Raw genomic sequence first — 20,848 nt, forward strand, 5'->3', positions numbered from 1 at the left:
AGACGTGGAAATTCATTACTTAGATTTAAGCACATATTATTACAAACCAGTTAGAACTTGGGAACATGATTTTAGTGTAAACAGACTCTGACTGAAGCAGACGTTAATGACAAAAATGCACCCCAACGATGCGACCCTGTCAGAGATTTTGTCACTAGGAGCACACACAGGAGGGTGAGAGTCCCACCCGCCTGTGCCCCTGCAGCGTACACTTCTCCCCCTGAGGTGAGGAGAGCTGCAGCACTCTGGCCTCCTCAGGGTGACTGATCTGCTGACGAAGAGGCCATGCAGCACCTCGGCCCGGGGCCTAACTTGCTCCCAGATGAGCCACGTGAGTCGCAGAGTGAGGTCCTACCTTACGAGCAGCCTGTGCCTTGGCCTCCCACAGAGGCCTGCACCTTCTGCTGCTTTCCACTCGGTTGCTGCGACTTCTAGCCCAGTTTAGAAAAAACTCTAACTTCCACCAACCCCTACCACGACTTGAGTGATTCTGTTCAAGAAACTTTATTCCCAGAGGTTTGCTGTACTGAAACATCCCTGTAATGGTCACCAGAGGTCCAAGAGGAAGAGGTATAAGGGGTAGGAGACCATTCCAGGGAGAAGAGGTCAGATTCTTGGATAAGAGAGTATGGAAGGAAGACAACCAAGGCTAGCATATCACTTGTCATTTTCAAAACCATGTCTGATATCATGTGTCCAACATTGTTTTAAACAAAGAACTAAACTGCCCAAAACAGAAAGAGTACCTTTTTTCTTTCTAATCTCTCCTGTAAATTCTGTAACATAATTTTCTCCTGCTCCTTCTTGCGTCTGTCTGCTTCCTCCTGAGCCTTTATTTTGGCATCAGCTTTCTAGGAAATTTGTATAAAAATATCATTTAATCTCAATACATCTGAGTGACATTTGTGAAACAGTAAGATGTTATCCAGAGTAAAAGAATGATGTAACCTTTTTTTTTTTTTTTTTCATTTTTAAGGCCACGCCTGCCGCATATGGCGGTTCCCAGGCTAGGGGTCGAATCGGAGCTGCAGCTGCCGGCCTACACCACAGCCACAGCAACTCAGGATCCGAGCCATGTCTGCGACCTACACCACAGCCCATGGCAATGCCCACTGAGCGAAGCCAGGGATAGAACCAGAGTTCTCATGGACACTAGTTGGATTCATTTCCACCGTGCCACAACGGGAACCCCAGAATGTAACCTTTTGATTGAGACTACCTACATTGATAACATCCACAGGCCATCGGTTTTTCAAAAGCATTAGGAACAATGTACAGAACTATGACTTTGAGGGTTTAGAAGGCATGCAACTCCCCTCAAGGACCTCAGGATTATCAGAGCGCTCTAGCTTCCAAGTATGTGACTGTGTAGTCGTCCACTGACACAGGCAGCAGGAGCCAAGTCTCATGCTTCTCAAAAACACCAAGAAGATTCTTAATGGTACTTTCTCAAGGGATGCAAATGCATACAGTCCTTTCTGAAACACATAACTGATTTTGATAAATGATACACTAGAACTAGAATATAAAGTAGGCTATAATAATAATTTAAACTGAGTATATAGTCTGAGCTCAGTTTGGGGATTTACTCACCTGGGCATTTAAATTTATATGGGTGAGACATTCTTATTGGTGAATTGGATGATGCTAAACGTTTAGAGGTATTCATTCATCATTTTTATCTGTTGGGGGTGTGAGTAGAGGGGTACAAACGTAAGTGCCACCAAAGTATGCAGGACTGGGAAAACTCACATGGGACATTTAACCTCTGCGAGGAATTTGGATGTCCTGAAACCAAGCTGTAATACTATTTATGTAGAAAAACAAAAGGACTACTAATCTGTAATTTGTTGCTTTCTACTTTTTTTCCACTCGGAAAGCATTCTAGGATTCTGCCAAGGGGGGTTAAGAACGACTCACAGCGATATTGGGTAACAGCTAGATTGTCATGTGAAAATGCAAGCAGAGCATGCCACATCTGCTCATTTTCTTTCTTGGAGATACAGACTTTTGCTTTGGGCTTCAACTGAATTTTAGAATTTGGTTCTCATCCTTTGATCAAGTTTAGAGCCAGCAAACCTGGAGCTGTACATTCTGGTCTTCTTGACTCTGACTTCCTTTCTTCTTTTTGAACTCCTTTGGTTGTTGCCCATCTTCAAATTTTGAGAACGCTTCTTCTTGGCCTTCATCCACTTTCTTTGTCATGTCTTTTATTTTTCTGATGACACAGAATATGTAAATAACTCTTAGTGTATACATTTTTATAGGCAAAGTGCTTGTGTATAGTAATTCAATTTATATCAGACTCACCACATTTTCTGTGCTGTTACAAGATTTGCATAACTTCACTTTTTTATTTTTTTTATTTTTTTTTCTTCCTTTTTTTATAGTGGTAGGGAGAAGATTTGTTGTTGTTGTTGTTGTTGTTGTTGTTGTTGCTGCTATTTCTTTGGGCCGCTCCTGCGGCATATGGAGGTTCCCAGGCTAGGGGTCAAATTGGAGCTGCAGCCACTGGTCTACGCCAGAGCCACAGCAACGCGGGATCCGAGCCGAGTCTGCGACCTACACCACAGCTCACGGCAACGCCGGATCCTTAACCCACTGAGCAAGGGCAGGGACCGAACGCGCAACCTCACGGTTCCTAGTCGGATTCGTTAACCACTGCGCCACGACGGGAACGCCAACTTCACTTTTTTAAATGGGGAAACTAGCCCTTGGGAGTAGAAAAAGATTTCTATCAAGTAGTAGGCTATTTTGTGGCATCTTAAAACACAATTGCATGCACACGTACACATGTGTAATCACTCCCTGTCATAGACATATTCTCACACCTATCTCACAGGAGGGTAGGAGAGGGAATTTAGAGGAGGGTCTGGTTGTGCTGTCTACAATGAGCAGTATTCAGGGCCTTTAAAATGTTAAGTCAGCTCTGTTTACGTGAAGCAATGAATAATATTCTTCAAGTTACAGGGTTTTTTGCTATTCGCAATGTCTCTTCCCCTCTCCTAAACCCATACAAGGTACTTGGAAAACATGTGATTGTGATTGAATACAGGGGTTCCCACTGTGGCACAGTGGGTTAAGGATCCAGCATTGTCTCTGTGGGCCATGCAGGTTTGATCCCTGGCCCCACGCAGGGGGTTAAAGGTCCAGGATTGCTACCACTGTGGTGTAGGTCACAGGTGTGGCGCAGCAGATTCGATCCCTGGCCTGTGAACTTCCATGTGCTGCAGGTATACCTGCCCCCGCCCCGCCCGAAAAATAACCAAAAAGTCCACTTAATACTTAAATACAAAATCAGGACTATGCTTATTCATTGCAGGCAGTGGACAGAAGTTTATATTACACGGGCCACAAATCAAATGGGCCTTAAAAAATCAAGGATTAAGAAACCTTTAGATTGAGATGGAGTGCACCCAACTACCCAACTGTACAGGGTATTTGTGGCCATTGGAAACCCAGTAAAACACAAAAAAGTATCCTTTCAAGTTCACAAATTCTTTTTTGGGGGTAACTTTTAAAAGAATTATTATTATTTTTTTTTGGCCATTCCTGCAGCATGCAAAAGTTCCTGGGCCAGGGATCAAACCCACACCACAGCTATAATCACAGCAGTGACAGTGCTGGGTTCTTTACCTGCTGAGCATGAGGGAACTGTTTTGGGGTAACTTTTTCTTCACACTTACCAAAAAAAAGTTTCAAGCAAAGTTGCTTTATTAGTTACTAATTCTGTGTGTGTGTGTGTGTGTGTGCGTGTGTGTGTGTGTGTGTGTGTGTGTGTGTGTGTGTGTGTGTATTATTTTTTATGAACTGTTCAAGGAGTGAATTCTGGACTTAAAAAATGTACAAAGAATGTCACTGGGGCAAATGGCAAAACTGGATTAGGAAATGATACATTTCCTGATTTTTGTTATCATACTGTGGTTATATCAGAGAAAGCTTTTATTCCTAGGAAGCATACACGGAAGTATTTAGGAGGAAGGGTCATGATGTGTGCAACTTATTCTTGAACAGGTTTACACCTTCTAAGGTTACAAGAGACATTTGAAATGAAAGAAAAGGGGCGCCAGTGGAATGCCAACACAAACAGTCTTGTGTGATCACTCATGTGCTACTGCTGAGATCCAGGCCCCAGACATGTGCTCGGGTCTCTATGCATTTTCACCGCGCACCTTAACAGCTCATGACCCACAGGGACTAAAGAGGACCATACGCTCATGTACATGCCAGCCTGATGTCTGCTGGAAATGCTCCCCACACTTATTTAGAAGGCAACGAGTCATTTCTGATTCATACTGAAGAAAAAGTCAGTTACCCTTTGAGAATTTATAATATATACATCTAACTTGAGGGTAAGTTTTGACTTTCAGAATTTGGGCCCCAGCCAACATTTATAGTATAGAAAGGAGGATTTGGTGCCAACCTTTGTTCCATCTCTTTTTGTGGTCTTTCTTCCTCTTTTTCTTTTTGTTCACGAGCAACACGTCGTTTTTCTGCCAAAATTTTTGTTCCCTCCTTGGCATTCATAGGTCCTGGTGTGCTTTTATTACCAGACTCTAGTTTAAATTAACATATAAAACAGTTAAGTTTAGGGAACTTACTGCCTCTAAGTCCAACAAAGAGGTGCAAGACAACCTACAATGTTAAAAAAAAAAAAAAAGCCAAACAGTACATCCATGATCTAAAATATATAAACTACAAGCAATTTATCAAAGAGATTTTAAAACTCCAACTCCCACCCCCCAACCCCACCCTGAGTAGTAGCATTTCGTTTCTTTTTTTTTTTTTTGTCTTTTTGCTATTTCTTTGGGCCGCTCCCGCGGCATATGGAGGTTCCCAGGCTAAGGGTTGAATCGGAGCTGTAGCCACCGGCCTACGCCAGAGCCACAGCAACGCAGGATCCAAGCCGCATCTGCGACCTACACCGCAGCTCATGGCAACGCCGGAACCTTGACCCACTGAGCAAGGGCAGGGATCGAACCTGCAACCTCATGGTTCCTAGTCGGATTCGTTAACCACTGCGCCACGACGGGAACTCCCATTTTGTTTCCTTTTAAAAGACTACAGGACTACTTGTTCCCAAATGAAATAATGTACTCTCACTATGGTATAGCTGTTTTGAGATATCAGACTAAACTGCCCCTATGGAAAGAAAAAAAATAAGATTAGGATATACTGAATACAGAGGAAGAAACAGCTGTGCTTGGTCCAAATGAAGTGAATAAATCTTAAATACATGATTTTTTTTTTGTCTTTTGTTGTTGTTGTTATTGTTGTTGTTGTTGCTATTTCTTGGGCCGCTCCCACGGCATATGGAGGTTCCCAGGCTAGGGGTCGAATCGGAGCTGTAGCCACCGGCCCACGCCAGAGCCACAGCAACGCGGGATCCGAGCCGCGTCTGCGACCTACACCACAGCTCACGGCAACGCCGGATCGTTAACCCACTGAGCAAGGGCAGGGACCGAACCCGCAACCTCATGGTTCCTAGTCAGACTCGTTAACCACTGCGCCACGATGGGAACTCCTTAAATACATGATTAAACAAAAATATATCCAGCATACATTTTGAAAATTGTGCATATCTACTAAATAATTAATAGTATGTTACTATATTTGGTTGATAATAAATTGGCTAACTGTAGATAACCAAAGAAATCAAGACTATCAGTAAAACACAGTGACCACATGGAAGCATAATATTTAGTCCATGTGACTAATTACTTTAAATATACTACATACAAAAGTGAGACTTTTTAAGACATTAGGATTAATAATTTGTAATAAAAAGACTGTTTCTGTTACCAAAAAAAAAGTCACTGTGGAATTGCTTCAAAAAGTGAAATTCTGGAGTTCCTGTTGTGGCTTAGTGGGTTAAGAACCTGACATAGTGTCTGTGAGGACATAGGTTCACTCCCTGGCCTCGCTCAGTGGGTTAAGGATGCGGCATTGCCATGAGCTATGGTGTAGGTTGCAGATGAGACTTGGATCCAGTGTTGCTGTGGCTGTGGGGTGGGCCAGAAGCTGCAGCTCTGATTTGACCCCTAGCCCAGGAACTTTCATATGCTGCAGGGGCAGCCCTAAAAAAGAAAAAAAAAAAAAGCGAAATTCCCTAGTATATTTAAAATTAAGTAATATACATGGATATTAAAAATGCATGTGATACAAAAAAATTAAATGGCAACATCTTTCATAAATAGATGCAAAAATTCTCAATGAAATATTAGCAAACCAAATCCAACAACACATAAAAAATAGCATACACTATAGTCAAGTTGGACTCATCCCAGGGTCATCCAAGGATGGTTCAACATATGCAAATAAATCTATGTGATACATGACAACAAAAGACAAAAACGACACGATCATCTCAACAGGTGCAAAAAAAAAAAAGCATATGATAAAAAATTCAACATTCATTCATGATAAAAAAACCCTGACTAAAGTGGATATAGAGGGAATATATCTCAACATAATAAAAGCTATTTATGACAACACCCACAGCCAACATAATACTCAACAGTGAAAAGTTGAAAGCCTCCCTGCTAAAATATGGAACAAGACAAGGATGCTCACTCTCACCACTTTTATTAAACATAGTATTGGAAGTCCTAGTCACAGCAATCAGACAAACAAAAGAAATAAAAATCCAAATTGGGAGAGAAGAGGTAAAACTGTCACTATATACAGATGACATGATTCTATGCACAGAAAACCCACACAAGAATCCACACAAAAGCTACTGGAACTGATCAACAAATTCAGCAAAGTAGCAGGATATAAGATTAACATTAAGAAATTTGTTGCATTTCTCGGAGTTCCCGTCGTGGCGCAGTGGTTAACGAGTCTGACTAGGAACCATGAGGTTGCGGGTTCGGTCCCTGCCCTTGCTCAGTGGGTTAACGATCCGGCGTTGCCGTGAGCTGTGGTGTAGGTTGCAGACGCGGCTCGGATCCCGCGTTGCTGTGGCTCTGGCGTAGGCCGGTGGCTCCAGCTCCGATTTGACCCCTAGCCTGGGAATCTCCATATGCCGTGGGAGCTGCCCAAGAAATAGCAACAACAACAACAGACAAAAAGACAAAAAAGACAAAAGACAAAAAAAGAAAAAGAAAAAGAAAAAGAAATTTGTTGCATTTCTTTCACTAACAATGAAATACCAGAAAGGGGAAGTCAAAAAAAACCCCTTTTAAAAGCACATCAAAAAGAATAAAATACTTAGGAATAAACCTGACCAAGGAGATAAAAGACTCATGTGCTGAGAACTGTAAAACACTGATAAAGGAAACTGAAGATGATTTAAAGAAATAGAAAGCTATCCCATGCTCTTGGATTGGAAGAATTACTACTGTTCAGATGGCCGTACTACCCAAGCAATCTACAGATTTAATGTGATCCCTATCAAATTACCTGTGATATATTTCACAGAACCAGAACAAATAATGCTAAAATCCATATAACCTAAAATCCATATATAACCATAAAAGACCCAGAATTGCCAAAGCAATGCTGAGGAAAAAGAACAAAGCTGGAGACCTAACCCTCCCAGACTTCAGACAATACTACAAAACTATGTAATCAAAAGAGGATGGTATTGGCACATGCAGACATACAGATCACTGGAAGATAAGCGAGAGCCCAGAAATAAATCCATACACCTATGGTCAATCAATCTTCAACAAAGGAGGGAAGAAATTACAGTGGAGAAAAGACAGTCTCTTTGGCAAGTAGTACTGGGAAAACTGGACAGCTACATGTAAAAGAATGAAATTAAAACATTCTCTGTATGTGTAACTGGGTCACCATGTTGTACAGTAGAAAATTGACAGAACACTGTAAACCAGCTAAAATGGAAAAAAATAAAAATCATTATAAAAACAACAACAACAAACATTCCCTAATACCATACACAAAAATAAACTCAAAATGCATTAAAGACAAATATAAGACATGACACCATAAAACTCCTTAGAAGTGAACACAGGCAAAATATTCTGACATAAATTGTACCAATGTTTTATTAGATCAGTCTCCCAAGGTAATAGAAATAAAAACAAAAATAAACAAATGGGACCTACTCAAACTTCTAGCAAAGGAAACCATAAAAAAAAAAGAAAAGACAACCTATGGAATGGGAGAAAATAGCTGCAATTGATGCACACGACGAGGGCTTAATTTCCAAAATATATAAAAAGAAAGAGAGGAGCTACTCCACAGAGAAAGGAGCACTTGAGAAAACATAGCAGAGGAGACAGGATATTAAGATGGCAGAGCAGAAGGACTGGGGCTCACCTTCTCTCATGAAGACAACAAAACTACAGCCAATTGCTGAACAACCATCAACACAACAGACTGGAAACTACCAAAGAAGTTATTCTACACCAAAAGACAAAGAAGAAGCCACATCGAGATGGCAGGAGGGGCACTTATGTGATATAAGCAATCCCATACCTGCCAGGTGGGCAACCCACAGACTGGAAAGGTTCATGCACAGGAGTGAGAGTTCCAACCTCAGGTCAGGTTCCCACGTGTGGGGGTCTGGCATTGGGAGGAGAAGCCCCCGGAGCATTTGGCATTGAAGGCCAGCAGGGCTTGTACACAGAAGCTCCACAGGACTGGGGGAAACAAAGAATGCACTCTTGAAGGGCACACATGAGTTTTCATGTGCACTGGGTCCCAGGGCAAAGCAGACACTCCATAAGAACCGGGTCAGACCAACATGCAGATCTCAGAGGATCTCCTGGGAAAACAGGGGGCAACTGTGGTTCGTTGTGGCGGAAGGGCATTGGAGGCAAAGGTCTCGGGAATAATCATCAGCATGAACTCCCCTGGAGGTGGCCATTTTGGAAAAATCTGGTCCCACCCATCAGGGCTGAGAAGCCCCAAGCCAAACAACAAACCATGTGGGAACACAGCCCCACCCATCAGCAAACAGGCTGTCTAAAGACCTCCTAGGCACACATCTGCCTCTAACCACACCTAGAGACAAAGCCACACCCACCAGAGGGATAAGAATACCCCGCCCCCCCGCAGTTGGGCAGGCACCAGTCCCTCTTATCAGGAAGCCTGCAGCAAGCTCCCATACTAATTTCAGCCATAAGCAGGCAGACATCAGAAGCAAGAAAGGCTACAACCCTATTGCCTGCAATAAGGAGATGACAAACAAAAGCTATACAAAATGAAAAGGCAGAGAATTATGAAGCAGATAAAGGAATAAGAAAAAAATCCCAGAAAAGCAGCTAAGTAATCTGGACATTAGCAACCTCCATGAAAAAGACTTTAGACTAAATTTCGTGAAGATGATTTAAGATCTTGGAAATAAATGGGAGGCAAAGACTCATAAATTATAAGAAACACTGAACAAAGAAATAAAAGATTTAAAGATTAAGCACAGAGTTCCCATTGTGGTGCAGCAGAATCAAATCCAACTAGGAACCATGAGGTCACGGGTTCGATCCCTGGCCTTGCTCAGTGGGTTAAGGATCCGGCATTGCCATGAGCTGTGGTGTAGGTCACAGACGTGGCTCAGATCTGGTGTTGCTGTGGCTCTGGTGTAGGCCAGTGGCTACAGCTCTGATTAGACCCCTAGCCTGGGAACCTCCATATGCCGTGGGTATGGCCCTAAAAAGCAAAAAAAAAAAAAAAAAAAAAAAGAAAAAAGAAAAGTAGTCATTAAAAACTTGGGTAGATTGACTAACAGCTGAATCATTTTTAAATATGCACACAAATTCTTTAACCCTCTTCCCTTCAAAAGGTAGAGCCTCAGTGGTTAATGAATCCGACTAGGAACCATGAGGTTGCGGGTTCGATCCCTGGCCTTGCCCAGTGGGTTGAGGATCCGGCATTGCCATGAGCTGTGGTGTAGGTCGCAGACAGACGTGGCTGAGATCTGGCGTTGCTGTGGCTGTGGTATAGGCCGGTGGCTACAGCTCTGATTAGACCCCTAGCCTGGGAACCTCCATATGCTGTGGGTGTGGCCCTAAAAAGGACAAAAGACAAAAGAAAAAAAAAAGATTAAGCAGGCAGATATGCAAAATATAATAACTGAAAAAAAAGTCTCTAAAAGGAACCAATAGCAGAATATAGGAGGCAGAAGAATGATTAAGCGAGGTGGAAGACAAGACTGATGGAAAGCACTGAGGCAAAAGAGAAAAAAGTCTGAAAAGAAATTAATATAGTCTCAGAGAATGCTGGGACAACTTTAAATGCACCAACATCCACATTATAGGGGAACCAGAAGGAGAAGAGAGAAAGAGCCAGAAAAACTATTTGAAGAGATAATGGCCAAAAACTTCCCTAACATGGGAAAAGAATCACTCACTCAAGTCCAAGAAGCAAAACAAGTACCATATAAAATAAACCCAAGGAGGAACACCATGAGACACATATTAATCTAACTGACCAAAAGTAAAAACAAAGAGAAAATATTGAAAGAAGCTAAAGTGGAGTTCCCCTTATGGTGCAGTGGAAAGAAATCCAACTAGTATCCTTGAGGATGTGGGTTTGATCTCTGGCCTCGCTCAGTGGGTCAGGGATCTGGCATTGCAGTGAGCTATGGTGTAGGTCACAGACACACGGCTTGGATCCTGTGTTGCTGTGGCTGTGGGGTAGGCCAGCAGCTGCAGCAGCTCTGATTCAACTCCTAGCCTGGAAACATCCATATGCTGCTGGTGTGGCCATAAAAATAAAAATAGCAAGCAAGCTAGGGAAAAGGAACAAATGACATACAAAGGAATGCCAATAAGGTGATAGGCTGATTTTTGAGCAGAAACTCTACAGGCCAGAAGGGAGTGGCATGATATACTTAAAGTGATGAAAGGCAAAAAACCTCCAACCAAGAATACTCTACCCAGCAAGGCTCTCATTCACATTTGAAGGAGAAATCAAAAGTTTTACAGATAAGCAAAGGTTAAGAGAATTCAGCACCACTAGGGAAAACTGGACAGCCACATGGAAAAGAATGAAATTAGAACACTCCCTAACACCATACACAAAAATCAACTCCAAATGGATTAAAGACCTAGATATAAGACCAGACACTATCACACTCCTAGAGGGAAACATAGGCCAAACCCTCTCTGACATAAATGACAGCAACATCCTCTCAGATCCACCTATCAGAGTATTGACAATAAAAAGAAAAATAAACAAATGGGACCTACTCAAACTTCAAAGTTTCTGCACAGCAAAGGAAACCCTAAACAACACAAAAAGACAACCCACACACAGAATGGGAGAAAATCTTTGCAAATGAATCGACTGACAAGGGATTAATCTCCAAAATTTATAAACAACTTCTGCAGCTCCATACCAAAAAAAACAAACAACCCTATCAAAAAATGGGCTGAAGATCTAAACAGACAGTTCTCCAAAGAAGACATACAGATGGCCGAGAAACACATGAAAAGATGTTCAGCGTCACTTATTATTAGAGAAATGCACATCAAAACCACCCTGAGGTACCACCTTACACCAGCCAGAATGGCCATCATGCAAAAGTCTACAAACAATAAGTGCTGGAGAGGGTGTGGAGAAAAAGGAACCCTAGTACACTGTTGGTGGGATTGTAAATTGGTGCAACCACTGTGGAAAGCAGTATGGAGATTCCTCAGAAAACTAAACATAGAACTACCATTTGATCCAGCAATCCCACTCCTGGGCATCTATCCAGAGAAAACCACGACTCGCAAAGACACATGTACTCCAATGTTCATTGCAGCACTACTTACAATAGCCAAGACATGGAAACAACCTAAATGTCCATCGACAGAGGAGTGGATCCAGAAAAAGTGGTACATATACACAGTGGAATATGACTCAGCCATCAAAAAGAATGAAAGACCAGCATTTTTAGCAACATGGATGGACCTAGAAACTATCATGCTAAGTGAAGTCAGCCATACAATGAGACACCAACATCAAATGCTTTCACTGACATGTGGAATCTGAAAAAAAGGACAGACGGAACTTCTCTGCAGAACAGATGCTGACTCACAGACATTGAAAAACTTATGGTCTCCGGAGGAGACAGTTTGGGGGGTGGGGGGATATGCTTGGGCTGTGGGATGGAAATCCTGTGAAATCAGATTGTTATAATCATTATACAACTACAGATGTGATAAATTCATTTGAGTAATAAAAAAAATGAAAAAAAAAAAAGAATTCAGCACCACTAAACCAGATTTACAACGAATACTAAAGGAACTTCTCTAGGTGGAAAAGAAAACAAAAAAAAATTACAAATGACAAAACTCAATGGTAAATGCATACATATAGTAAAGGTAGGAAATCATCCACATACAAATATGCTACCAAACCCAGAAATCCTGAGGAGGGTATAAATGAAGGATACTGGAGATGCATTTGCAATTAAGAGACTAGCAACTTAAAACAATCATGTGTGTGTGTGTGTGACACACACACACTCCTATATCAAAACTTCATGCTAACTGCAAACAAAAAATCTACAAAAGGAGTTCCCATCATGGCCCAGAATAAACGAATCTGATTAGGAACCATGAAGTTGTGGTTTTGACTTCTGGCCTTGCTCAGTAGGTTAAGGATCCGATGTTGTTGTGAGCTCTTGTGTAGGTCACAGACATGGCTTGGATCCCCCATGGCGGTGTCTATGGCATAGGCCGGCAGCTGCAGCTCCGATTCAACCTCTATCCTGGGAACCTCCATGTGCCACAGGTGTGGCCCTAAAAAGAAAAAAAAAATACACACACACACACACACACACACACAATAGGGACACACACAAATAGGAAAAAGAAAATCAAACACAACATAAAGATAGTCATCAAACCACAATAGAAGAGAACAAGAGAAGAAAAAAAGACCATAAAAAAAATCCAAAACAATTAACAAAATGGCAATAAGATGGAGTTCCCATCGTGGTGCAGTGGTTAACGAATCCGACTAGGAACCATGAGGTTGCGGGTTCGGTCCCTGCCCTTGCTCAGTGGGTTAACGATCTGGCGTTGCCGTGAGCTGTGGTGTAGGTTGCAGACGCGGCTTGGATCCCGCGTTGCTGTGGCTCTGGCGTAGGCCAGTGGCTACAGCTCCGATTCAACCCCTGGCCTGGGAACCTCCATATGCCGCGGGAGCGGCCCAAGAAATAGCAACAACAACAAAAGACCAAAAAAAAAAAAAAAAAAAGGCAATAAGAGCATACATATCAATAATTACCTTACATGTAAATGGACTAAATGACCCAACCAAAAGACACAGACTAGCTGAATGCATACAAAAACAAGACCCATTTATATGCCATCCTCAAGAGAACTACTTCAGTTCTAGGGACACGTTTAAACTGAAAGTGAGAGGATGGAAGAAAATATTCCATGGAAATGGAAATCAAAAGAAAGCTGGAGTAGCAATATTCAGACAAAACAGACCTTAAAATAATGTTATAAGAGACAAAGGACATTACATAATAATCAAAGGATCAATCCAACAAGAAGACTGTAAATATATATGCACCCAACATAGGATCATCTCAATATATAAGGCATCTGCTAAGAGCCTTAAAAGGAGAAATTGACAACAACACAATAATAGTGGAGGACTTTTAACACTTCACTTACAGCAATGGACAGAGCATCCAGAAAGAAAAATCATCAAGGAAACACAGGCCCTAAATGATGCATTAGACCAGATGGATTTAATGGATATTTATAGAATATTCTATCCAAAACCAGCAGAACAAAAACCACATTCTTCTCAAGTGCACACAGAACATTCTCTAGGATAGATCATATTCTGGGCCACAAATCAAGCCTTGGTAAATTTAAGAAAATTGAAATCACATCAATTATCTTTTCCAACCACAATGCTCTAAGACTAGAAATCAACAAGGAAAAAAACTGCAAAAAACACAAACACGTGGAGACTAAACAACATACTATGAAACAACCAATGGATCACTGAAGATATCAAAGAGGAAATTAAAAAATACCTAGAAGCAAATGACAACAAAGACACAACAATCCAAAACCTATGGGACTCAGCAAAAGCAGTTCTAAGAGGGAAGTTTATAGCAATACAAGCCTACCTCTGGAAACAAGAAAAATCTCATATAAACAATCTAACTTTATGCCTAATGAGACTAAAGAACAGACAAAACCCAAAGTTAGCAGAAGGAAAGAAATCATAAAGATTGGAGCAAAAATAAATGAAACAGAAAGAAAACCATAGAAAAGATCAATGAAACTAAAAGCTGGTTCTTTGAAAAGATCAACAAAATTGATAAACCCTTAGCTAGACTCATCAAGAAAAAAGAGAGGACTCAAATCAATAAAATTAGAAATGAAAAAGGAGAAGTTACAATGGACATCACAGAAATACAAAAGATCATAAGAGACTACTACAAGCAACTATATGCCAATAAAATGGGCAACCTAAAAGAAACAGACAAATTCTTAGTAAAGTACAATCTTCCAAGACTAAACCAAAAACAAATAGAAAAAATGGACTAATCACAAGTACTAAAGTTGAAACTCTGATTTAAAAACTTCCAACAGGGAGTTCCTGTCGTGGCGCAGTGGTTAACGAATCCGACTAGGAACCATGAGGTTGTGGGTTCAGTCCCTGCCCTTGCTCAGTGGGTTAACGATCTGGCATTGCCGTGAGCTGTGGTGTAGGTCGCAGACGTGGCTCGGATCCTGCGTTGCTGTGGCTCTGGCGTAGGCCAGTGGCTACAGTTCCGATTGGACCCCTAGCCTGGGAACCTCCATATGCCATGGGAGTGGCCCAAGAAATAGCAAAAAGACCAAAAAAAAATAAAAAAATAAAAAATAAATAAATAAAAACTTCCAACAAAAGTCTAAGACCAGATGGGTTCATAGGTGAAGTCTATCAAAAATTTAGAGAAGCATTAACACCTATCCTCCTGAAAACTATTCCAAAACGTTGCAGAGGAAGGAAGGCTCTACTACCAAACTCATTCTATGAGGCCACCATCACCCTGATACCAAAACCAAAGATACCACAAAAAAGAAAATTACAGGCCAATATCACTGATGAACATAGATGCAAAAATCCTCAACAAAATACTAGCAAACTGAATCCGGCAATACATTACAAGGATTGCACACCATGATCAAGTGGGATTTATCCCAGGGATGCAAGGCTTCCTCTATATCCGCAAATCAATCAGTGTGATACACCACATTAACAAACTGAAGAATTAAAACCATATGATCCTCTCAACAGACGCAGAAAAAGCTTTTGGCAAAAACCAACACCGATTTCTGACAAAAACCCTCAAGAAAGTGGGCAAAGAGGGAACCTACCTCAACATAATAAAGGCCATATATGACAAACCCACAGCAAACATCATTCTCAATGGTGAAAAGCTGAAAGAATTCCCACTAAGATCAGGAACAAGACATGGATGTCCTCTCTTGCCACCACTATTCAACATAGTTTTGGAAGTCCTAGCCATGGCAATCAGAGAACAAGAAGAAAGAAAAGGAATCCAAATTGGAAAGGAAGAAGTAAAACCATCACTGTTTGCAGATGACGTGATACTACACCTAGAAAATGCTAAAGATGCTACCAGAAAACTGTTCAGAGCTCATCAATGAATTTGGTAAAGTTGCAGGATACAAAATTAATACACAGAAATCGACTACATTTCTATATACTAACAATGAAAGATCAGAAAGAGAAATTAGGGAAACAATCCCATTAACTATCACATCAAAAACAAATAAGTAAATAAAATACCTAGGAATAAACCTACCTAAAGAATCAAAAGACCTGTACTCTTAAAACTAAAAGACGTTGATGAAAGCAATCAAAGATGACACAAACAGATGGAAATATATACCATGGTCTTGGGTTGGAAGAATCAATATTGTCAAAATGACTATACTACTCAAGGCAATGTACAGATTCAGTGCAATCCCTATAAAATTTCCAATGGCATTTTTCACAGAACTAGAACAAAATATTTTGAAGTTTGTTTGGAAACACAAAAGACCCAGAAGAGCCAAAGCCATCCTGAGGAAGAAAAATGAGCTGGAGGAATCAGGCTCCCCGACTTCAGACTATACTACAAAGCTAGAAAACAATATGATACTGGCACAAAAACAGAATTATAGATCAGTGGAACAGGATAGAAAGTCCAGAATTAAACCCACACACCTATGGTCAATTAATCTATGACAAAGGAGGCAAGGACATACAATCAAGTAAAAACAGTCCCTTCAATAAGTGGTGCAGGGAAAACTGGACAGCTACATGTAAAAGAATGAAATTAGAATGCTCTCTAATACCATTCGTAAAAATAAACTCAAAATGGATTAAAGAACTAAATGTAAGACCAGATACTATAAAACTCTTAGAGGAAAACACAGGCTGAACACTCTCTGACATAAACCTCAGCAACATCTTCTCAGATCCACCTTCCAGAGTAATGACAATAAAAACAAACAATGGGACCTAATTAAACTGAAAAGTTTTTGCACGGCAAAGGAAACCCTAAACAAAATGAAAAGACCACCCACAGAATGGGAGAAAATACTTACAAATGCAAATGAAGCAACTGACAAGGGATTAATCCCCCAAATATATAAATACCTCCTGCAGCTCAATATTAAAAAAAAAAAATCAAAAAATGTGCAGGGAGTTCCCTTCGTGGCTTGGCAGTTAACAAACCCAACAAGGATCCCTGAGGATGCGGGTTTGATCCCTGGCCTCACTCACTGGGTTAAGGATCTGGCATTGCCGTGAGCTGTGATGCAGGTCGCAGAAGCAGCTCTGATCCCGCATTGCTGTGGCTGTGGCATAGGCCAGTGGCTGTAGCTCCAATTCAACCCCTAGCCTGGGAACGTCCATGTGTCACAGGTGTGGCCCTAAAAAACAAAACAAAACAAAAAAATGTGCATAAGATCTAAATAGACAATTCTCCAAAGAAGACATACATGGCAAAAAAAAAAAAAAACCCACATGAAAAGATATTCAACATCACTAATTATTAGAGAAATGCAAATCAAAACTACTATGAGGTATCACCTTATACTGGCCAGAATGGCCATCATCAAAAAGTCTACAAATAAGTGCTGGAGAGGTTGTGGAGAAAAGGGAACCCTCTCACACTACTGGTGGGAATGTAAATTGGTGCAACCACTGTGGAAAACAGTATGGAGATTCCTCAAAAAACTAAAAAGAGAATTATATGATCCAGCAATCCCACTCCTGGGCATCTATCCAAAGAAAAACATGGCTAGAAAAGATACATGCACCCCAATGCTCATTGAAGCACTATATACAATAGCCAAGACCTGGATGCAACCTAAATGCCCATCAACAGAGGAGCAGATAATGAAGATGTGGTACATATATACAACGGATTATTATTCAGCCATAAAAAAAGAATGAAATAATGGCATTTGCAGCAACATGGGTGGACCTAGAAATTATCATGCTTAGTCAGCGAGACACAAACATCAAATGCTATCACGTATATGTGAAATCTAAAAAAAGGATACAATGAACTTATTTGTAGAACAGGAACACACAGATTTTGAAAAACTATGGTTACCAAAGGAGACAAGTTGGCGGAGGAGGGATGGACTGGGATTTGGGATGGAAATGTTCTAAAAATCAGGCTGTGATGACAGTACAACTATAAATATAATAAAATTCATTGAATTAAAAAACTAAACAACTCATGCAACTCAACAACAAAAAACCAATCATCCCAGTTGAAAAATTAGGGGAAGACCTAAACAGACGTTTCTCCAAAGAAGACAGATGGATGGCCAAAAAAACACATGAAAAAATGTTCAACATCACTCATTATTAGAGAAATGCAAATCAAAACCACTATGAGGTACCACCTTACACCAGCCAGAATGGCCATCATCCAAAAGTCTACAAACAATAAGTGCTGGAGAGGGTGTATTACACTGTTGGTGGGATTGTAAATTGGTGCAACCACTGTGGAAAACAGTACGGAATTTCCTCAGAAAACTAAACATAGAACTACCATTTGATCCAGCAATCCCACTCCAGGGCATCTACCCAGAGAAAACCATGACTCAAAAAGACACAAGTACTCCAATGTTCACTGCAGCACTATTTGCAAAAGCCAAGACATGGAAACACCCTAAATGTCCATTGACAGAGGAAGGGATAAAGAAGATGTGGTACATATACACAATGGAATATTACTCAGCCATTAAAAGGAACGAAATACTGGCATTTTTAGCAACATGGATGGACCTAGAAATTATCATGCTAAGTTTAGGGTCTGATAGAATATTTCATGTGTATTACAGTGGTATTCATATGCTATGTCTCTAAACTTTATTTTCAAAAGCTTAAGGCCCAAATATAAACTTCTCTGGAATAAAAAAAAAAAAAAAGAAATTATCATGCTAAGTGAAGTCAGCCATACAATGAGACACCAACATCAAATGCTTTCACGGACATGTGGAATCTGAAAAAAGGACAGACGGAACTTCTTTGCAGAACAGATGCTGACTCACAGACATTGAAAAACTTATGGTTTCCAAAGGAGACAGTTTGGGGGGTGGGGGGATATGCTAGGGTTGTGGGACGGAAATCCTATAAAACTGGATTGTGATGACCATCATACAACTATAAATGTAGTAAATTTATTGAGTAATAAAAAATGCAAATAAAATACAATAAAATAAAAAAATCCCAGGCCCTGACCAGAAAAAGGAGGCATTCTAGGAAAGAGAAACCAGAGAAGGTAAAAGACTGAAAAAGTATGTTCATGTTTATAAGAAACACTAAGATGCTGATGGGGCTCTAACTGCACTTACAGACTAAAAGCAAGCAATTGTGTCCAAAATCAGCTCTGTGCCAATGTCTAGGGTCCAGAGAGAATGGGTGATAGTGTTGGGGGCTGCTAGGGCCCTGGGAGAGTCTCTGGGGGAAGAATTTCCATATCAGGTGGAAGTAAGTAGCTCCTGGTGAGGACAGGGCTTGCTCTGGTGGGGTAGTAGATTCCAATCCTTAAGGTTGAATATCACCTATTTGCTTCCCCTCTTGCCTCATAGAAAAAAATAAAATAAAATTTGATTTCTTTTTTTAATCAGCTCACAAAACAGCTAAAAAAAAGTTAAACAACTCATGGAACTCAACAACAAAAGAACAATCATCCCAATTGAAAAATTGGGAGAAGACCTAAACAGACATTTCTCCAAAGACGACAGATGGATGGCCAAAAAAAACACATGAAAAGATACTCAACAGCACTAATTATCAGAGAAATGCAAATCAAAACTACAATGAGCTACCACTTCACACCAGTCAGAATAGCCATCATCAAAAAGTCGACAAACAAGTGCCAGAAAGCGTATGGAGAAAAGGGAACCCTCGTACATTGTTGGTGGCAATATAAATTGGTACAACCACTATGGAAAGTGGTATGGAGGTTCCTCAGAAAACTGAAAATTGAATTAATATATGATCCAGCCATCCCACTCTTGGGCACATATTTGGAGAAAATTCTAATGTGAAAAGATACACGCACCCCAATGTTCATGGCAGTGCTATTTACAATAGGCAAGACATGGAAGCAACCAAATGCCCATCAACAGATAAATGGATAAAGAGGATGTGGTATATAGCTATATAGATATATATAAAATGGAATACTCATCCATAAAAAAAGAATGAAATAATGTCATTTGCAGCAAGATGGATGGATCTAGAGATTATCATACTAAGTCAAAGATAAATGTCATATGATATCATTTATATGTGGAATCTAAAATATGACAAAAATGAACTTATTTATAAAACAGAAACAGACTCACAAACACAGAAAACAAATTTATAGTTACCAAAGAGGAATGATGGGGGAGGCATAAATTAGGAGTTTGGGGTTAGCAGATACAAAGTACTATACATAAAACAGATAAACAATAAGGTCCTACTGTACTGCACAGGGAACTATATTCGATACTTATAATAACCTATAATGGAATAGAATATGAAAAATTATATATATAAATAACTGAATTAATTTTCTGTACAGCAGAAAGTAATACAACATTGTAAATCAACTATACTTCAATTAAAAAAAAAAAGAATGCGTGCAATAGGCAAGATACCAATATGGTACTTTCAAGAACTCACATACCGACCTGACACGTTATGGCCTGTGTATGAAAGTGCCTTACGGTTTCTGATTTCTGCTCATCCACGAATGGCCAGATGTGCTCTAAGGATGGAAAATATCTTAGGGCATCTACGATCAGAGCTGGAAGGAACTGCAGGCATCACCTAGACCTTGGTATTCATCCAACCCGTACTTCTAATATCCGTTCTAAAAATGAGGGTAAGAAAGAAGTTCCAGCAAGAAAAAACAAGCAGTATGCCAATGACTGGTGAAATTCTCTTTATTTAAAAGAAAGCTTGCTTCCTAAGTTCTCTGAACTGGGAAATAAAATGAAGTTGACCATTCCCAGGCTCACTTAAAGTTTTCTGTGTTGCCGAAATGAACTTCTTAGTGAAGGAACTCACCTTCACAGATCATATCCTTTTGGCTAGCAGCCTCGGAGCTCTTACTGGTGTTAGAAATGGCTTCACTTTTCATTCCAATAGTACCTGCATTTTGTGCCAATGGGGTACGCTGGATAGGAATTACTTTATAAGAAAAAGAAAACTGGGCCGCTGGTTTTGACGTGACAGGTGAAGGTGACAGGAGGCGATTCTTTTGGATTTGCCTGCTGGGAAAAAATAATAGTTAATGGTGGAAGTTTGGTATGGTTTTGTAATAAATATGTACCATGTCTTAGAATATAATGTCTTGATATTATGATATATAATGATATTTTATAATAGACAGAGGTAAACAGCACTTGTA

At 40.3% G+C, this 20,848-nt stretch overlaps 1 protein-coding gene across 5 annotated transcripts in view; it reads right to left on the reverse strand.

Moving 5' to 3' along the window:
- MAP7D3 (MAP7 domain containing 3) overlaps positions 1–20,848 on the reverse strand; it is a 49,394-nt gene that overhangs the window by 6,824 nt on the left and 21,722 nt on the right. For 2 of the 5 annotated variants that reach the window (XM_047765186.1, XM_047765185.1), the window contains exons 9-12: positions 20,506–20,711; positions 4,424–4,556; positions 2,080–2,218; positions 747–851 (exon numbers count right to left, since the gene is read on the reverse strand). In XM_047765186.1, the coding sequence (XP_047621142.1) occupies positions 747–851; positions 2,080–2,218; positions 4,424–4,556; positions 20,506–20,711 (583 nt within the window). Of the gene's footprint in view, positions 1–746; positions 852–1,145; positions 1,683–2,079; positions 2,219–4,423; positions 4,557–20,505; positions 20,712–20,848 lie in introns of those variants that run through there. The other 3 variants (XM_047765187.1, XM_047765189.1, XM_047765188.1) reach the window with 3 other exon arrangements.

This window comes from Phacochoerus africanus, chromosome X (genome assembly GCF_016906955.1).
Source record: "Phacochoerus africanus isolate WHEZ1 chromosome X, ROS_Pafr_v1, whole genome shotgun sequence".
NCBI classification, from domain to species: Eukaryota; Metazoa; Chordata; class Mammalia; order Artiodactyla; family Suidae; genus Phacochoerus; species Phacochoerus africanus.